The sequence below is a fragment of the Orycteropus afer genome, unplaced genomic scaffold, assembly GCF_000298275.1.
Source record: "Orycteropus afer afer isolate SDZICR_OR568_19922 unplaced genomic scaffold, OryAfe1.0 scaffold00524, whole genome shotgun sequence".
NCBI lineage: Eukaryota > Metazoa > Chordata > Mammalia > Tubulidentata > Orycteropodidae > Orycteropus > Orycteropus afer.
The window spans coordinates 211,090-216,932 of record NW_006922111.1 but is presented as its reverse complement, the minus strand read 5'-3'; the positions used below and the strand labels follow the sequence as shown (position 1 = coordinate 216,932).

The 5,843-nt window shown below is 53.6% G+C and overlaps 1 protein-coding gene across 1 annotated transcript in view; it reads right to left on the bottom strand.

Moving 5' to 3' along the window:
* Positions 1–20: 20 nt before the first annotated feature.
* UPK3A (uroplakin 3A) overlaps positions 21–5,843 on the bottom strand; it is a 14,062-nt gene continuing 8,239 nt past the window's right edge. Inside the window, exons 3-4 of the mRNA XM_007955638.1 lie at positions 4,005–4,137; positions 21–180 (exon numbers count right to left, since the gene is read on the bottom strand). Of these exons, the coding sequence (XP_007953829.1) occupies positions 21–180; positions 4,005–4,137 (293 nt within the window). The remainder of the gene's footprint in view (positions 181–4,004; positions 4,138–5,843) is intronic.

Genomic DNA, 5,843 nt, shown 5'->3' with positions numbered 1-5,843 from the left:
GCTGGTGGTGGGTTTTCAGCTCAGTCCTGGAGCTTGCTGGAATATACCTCAGCCCTGTCCAGAGAAGGCCCCCGGTTCACAGACGTGTACGAAGGGTCCGAACTCCCCAGGGACTTGGGGACAGCCTCCTGTGTGATCTGGGAGTCATGCGTCGTTTCCCCATCCGAACTCCCCATATCCCTGGAAGGGGGTGAAGACAGCCAGAGTTAGAGCAAACCAAAGCCCTGCAGAGGGCTGCAGACTTCATACTTAGACATTACTTTCACAGACAGTATCTTAGACATTCCTTCTAACAGCTGAACTTTCTGCAACACTTACCACGTTCCAGGCCCTGGGGATCAGTAACCAGACCTGGTCCCCAAAAAGGCAAGATTGTATGGGGAGTGTTCCGGATTGAACTGTGCCCCAAAAGTATGTGCCGTAAATCCTAACCCTGGGGGGCAATACACTGTCCTGTAGGGTCATTGTTGAGTCAGAATCGGCTCAATACTTGTGGGAAAGCAGTCCTGGTGGCGCAGTGGTTACAACGCTTGACTATTAACCACAGGAAAAAGGCCTGGCCATCTGCTCCCGTAAAGATTATAGCCTCAGAAACCCTACGGGGCAGATCCGCTCTGTCATGTAGGATCACTATGAGTTGGAATCGACCGTACAGTACACAACCACGTACCTGTGATGCAACCCCATTGGGGAATGGGACTGCCTTTGTTAGGTTCATGAGGCATATCAGTGTAGGGTGTGTTTTAAACCAGTCACTTCTGAGATATGAATACACACACCAGGCACAGAGAAAGAGGAACTAACAAGGGAAGAGCCGTCTGACGACCGCCAAGGAAGGAGGGGCAGAAAGCCACACACAGAAACGCTGCTGCCTTCGCGTCAATTCCAACTTCCAGGGACCCTCGAGGACAGAACAGAACAGCCACATAGGGTTTCCAAGGCTGTAATCTCTACAGAAGCAGACTGCCATGTCTTTCTCCCGTGGAGCGGCTGATAAGTTCAAACTGCCAACCTTTCAGTCAACAGCCCAGCACTTAACCACTGTGCCACCAGAAACAGAAGCTGAAAAGAGACAAGGACCTTCCCTCCAGAGCCCACAGAGAGAGGAAGGCTTCCCCTAGAGCCAACACCCTGAATCAGACTCCTAGCGTCCTGATTGGGAGAAAATAAATTCTGTTTGTTAAAGCCACCCCCTTGCAGTCTGTTATAGCAGCACTAGGAGACCAAGACAAGGGGGACAGACCATGGCAGACAGTGACCACACAGCATGATTGGTGTCCTGACCACCAGGCACGGGGGAGCTAGAGGAAGCCTTCCTGGAAGAGGGGGCAACCAATCTGGGTCCTAAAGGATGAGGGGGAAGGCAGGGCAGAGAGAAGTGGGAAGTTCCAGTCCACTCGGAAGACAGGCCTGGCAATCTGTTGTAAGCAGTCGGCCACTGACAACCCCGCAGAGAGCAGCTCTGCCCTGACACACGCGGGGCTGCCAGGAGCAGAGTCGGCTCTATGGCAACCAGCCTTTGGTTCAATGTCAAGTTAAGTCACTGCCCAAAAGGAGAGACAGAACTATGTCCGTGCTGCTCCCAGGTCCAGAAAGACAGACGGGTCTCTTGGCAGCTAATCTCATCTATTGTTTGTTTTCATTAACTTCAACATGGAACAACCTGCTTTCCAAGCTCACTGCCTGCCCTAGAGTCCAGCTGGGACCAGTCAATGCATCTTTTTCTGCCTGGCGAATTTCCACTGACCCTCTTAATTTCACCTGCTCCAAGCAGCTTTCCTGTCTGCACTCCTCCCATCCCCAACAGGAAATCCTCTTGCCCTTCGGGGTCCCCTCCCTCCCTCTGAGACTCATATCTGCCCTGATGAGTTTGCTCCTGCTGTTCCTTCCTCCAGGAAGCCCACCCTGATGCTCCAGGCAGAGTCCACCCCGCCCTCCTGTGGATTCCCACAGCACCTTCAGGCACTTCTAATCATCACCTGCTCGGACCTCCTGGGTATCAGAAGCTATGTACATACCGGTCACCCACCAGGTAGCCCTTTTAGCTGCTCCTGGACACCCCACAGAGACCTTGAGTCCCAACCCAAAGCAGGCACAAATCAGAAGGTGTCAGTGGACTCAGGAGACCTGTGTGTTAGTCCCAGCTCTGTTTTAACTGGGCATGTGACCTTGGGGCACCCTTCCCCTCTCAGTGTTAGGCCGAAGTAAACCCAAGCCACCAACATTTCAGTTGGCAGCTTCCTCCAGGTGTCAGGACCTGATGAGACAGCCTGATAAGACAACCGAGTGGCAAAACCCGCCTAGGCTGGAAAGTCTCACGTGATGACAACTTCCTCCTGTGAAGCCCCCTCATGCTAATTAGGTGCAGACCTGTGCCAACAGCTAATTGGACCCCGTCATTTCCTTAGTGTCCCCAGTTAGGTCCTCTCTGTGTCTATAAGAACCTATCCCCCCCAGCCCGGGGGTGCGACTTCTCTGGCCTTGATGCTAGGGCACGAGAACCTCGCCCGGGAGTGCTAATAAACTGCTTCTCTGAGACAATCCGTGTCCTGGTCTCTCGGCAACTCTGCACTACACTCAGGACCTCCAACTCCCCATCTGTACTTCAAGACAATGAACTACCATCGTAAAGACAGTGAGGGCTACTGCTTTAATCCTCAGACATTGCCCTTCACACTTTCTAGGGATAAATTTGTTTAATCTTCACAATACCATGGGGTGGCATGGGGCAGTGAATCACTTGGTATGGCTTTTCTACCAGTTTTTGTGACTCCCATTAGATTACTGGGTCAAAAAACAAAAAAATTCACTGCCATTGAGTCAGATCCAACTCATAGCAACTCCGTCTTAGGTTTCTGAGATTAGGTATCACTACAGAAGTAGATTGCCCAAGCTTCCTTCTGAGGAGTGGCTAGTGGGTTTGAACCACCAGCCTTCTGGTTAGCAGTCAAATGCCTTAGGAACTGTGCCACCAGAGCGCCTACCACACAAATAGGTGTATGGAACTCTAATGTGAGGATTGGTTAGTTTTGTCATTGTGCTGGGCTTAACATGAGCCCTCCTAGAGTTAGAAGAAGGGGGATCTCACTGCCATCAGGAAAGAGTAGCCCGAGGGGGAATGGAGTGGAGCAAAGTGCAGCATGTCCTTGCACCCAACATCCATGCAAAGGACCTCCCTGGCAGAGATGCCTGGCAGAGAGACCCGCAGAGAGATGGCAGCCGTGGAAGCAAGAGTCACAAGTGGGGTGCACATAGGGATACCTGTCGGCAAAGCTAAAAGAGCTTTGTAACACTGGCCTGAGCAGGGCAGAGGCCAGGCAGACAGGCTCAGGGCCAGACAGGCCTGCCTGAGGACACAGCAGAGGCGAGACTGTCCTGATCCAAGAATGGTATCCTGAGAGCTTCCTGAACCTGAATTGTAGCCTGTTACTTCCCTAATAAACCTCGTAATTGTGAGTATTGTCTGTGAGTTCTGTGTGGCCATTGCAACGAATTATCAAACCCAGCAGAGAAGCAGTGAGTGCTGTGGGAGGGACCACTGGTGTCAGAGTTTGTGAAGAGGCCAGAGGGTGGCAGCATGTTTGGCCTCATAGGAGTAAGCTTTGGGCTGCTGATGGTGATTGTGTCTTCCCCTTGTGAAGCTGGCAGAGGTCAGAGGATGCCATCTCCCTGCCTTTTTGCAGGTGGGCAGCATGATCCCTATTTTCCAGATGAGAACCTGGGGGCACAGAGAGGGTAAGATACTTGCCCAAGGTTGCACAGCACGTAAATGGCAGAGCTGGGATCTGAATTGCGCAGGCTGCTCACAAATCCCAGGTGCTGAGCCCTTGAGCTTGAAGCTAAACTATGTGGCCTTGAAGGTCCCCCTGTTCTGAGACCCCAGGATGCTGCTCCCCTTGCGTCAGACTCCAGCACACCCCCCCCCCGGGGCTCTCCCCGCCTCCGGAAGTCCCTGGGGCGGAGCATCCCGGGTCTACGGCCCCCTTCCAGCTGGCGGTACTCACACGAAGCTCAGGATGATGGCGCCCGCGAACCCCACGAGCAGGAAGAAGGGCAGGGAGCCCAAGATGGACGTGATGACGATCATGCCTCCGCTCCGCCGGCCTGGCCACGTGTCGATCGCCGAGTACGGGATGACTGCGTGGGACCAGCAGGCCAGTTACTCCCCCGGGGTGCGGCAGGCCTCCCCGCCGGGAGCCCGAGATAACCCTGCACCCAGCTCTGCGTCTCATCCCACGTGTAGGTGTAATTATCACGCTTGCCCCCCATCCCGGTATCCCACTTCCGGCTTTCTCCTGTGAGTTTCCGGGTCTCTCTCTGTACCTGCCTTCTTGCATAAATTTACATCGCAAGGACTCAGGCCTTCTGTTCAGATGGTGGGAATGGGTTATAAACCCCAGAAATAAAGAGGGGGCAAAGGACCCCGTGAAGTGAGGCCAGGTGGGGCCCTGGGCTCTCACTTGACTCTGACCAGTGTCACCTTTTGGTGACCATGCGAACAGTTTGTAGGTCGTCCTGTGAGTGGACACTTGGGGGCATCATTCCAGGCAGACCCACAGAGACTGCACTTGGCCTCTGTTCCCTGCTAGGGAGGTGAGTCCCTGTCCAAGGACACACTGAGCACAGACTCAGGCTGGGTCTGTCTGGCCCCAGAGGCCACACACCCTCTCCACAGACAGGCCTTCAGTCCTATGGCAAGAGCCCCATGCATCTGCCTGGAGTCCCTGCCAGGAAAAGACTCTTCTCTCCACTTCTCAGATGAGGTAACAGACCCACAAGGGCTCACCCAGGGGCAGAGGGGTAGAGGCTGAACTTGAACTTGGGACCCTGGGACACAGGGTAGTGCTCTTTCAGTGGGGTCACAAAGTCACCACAAGGAATGCCATGGTGGGGGGGTGGTCTGGGAGCAGCAGTGGCTGGGGAGTCACTCCAGATATACACACACACCACACACGTATGTACACACAGCACACACATGCCACACATATACACCACACACATGAATACATACATATACATGCCATGTATACACATACATGCAATATGCACACCACACACATCATACACATGCACACCCAGACACATACCTGTGTGCATGCATATATACACACCACACACACCACACATACACACTCACGCACCTGAGTACATACATATACACATCACACATGCACTCAGACACACACTTGTGTACACACACAGACACCACACACTCACATACACAGAAATACAGCTGTGTGCACATAGTCAAACAGGCACAAGCACACATGCATGCACGTACATGTACACACCCACACATACACCCACACACAAATACATACCACATGGTCATACACATGTACACATGGAAATATACATGCAGGCGCACACATGCACATGAATAGGGACACACGTTTGTACACGTGCCACACACATGTACACACAGATGTGTACCTGCATCTACACACACATATACACAGCATGCACATATACACAGCACACACACACACCCTCTATGCTGCTCTCTAGCTGTGTGACCACGGGCAGCCCCCACAGGCCCCGTAAGCTAACGAGGATGACAAAGAGGCATTACAGGTAAAATGCCCGGTCCTGTGCTGGTACCAACCTCCCACAGCCAGTCCTGGGGGCAGAGGTGTGGTGGGAGGGGCAGTTCTGAAGTCGGGATCACATGGTCAAGAACGCTTTGGGCATTCCTGTTGTGGCCCCTGCCCCTCAGGAGCCATGACCATGTGTGCAGGCCTGAGGAAGGCACAGGCAGGCTCTAGGCAGATACCAGGCCTCCCACCCCACCATGCGGGCTCCAGTGGGTGGAAAAGCGGGTGAGCTCCTCTGCCACCAGCGCC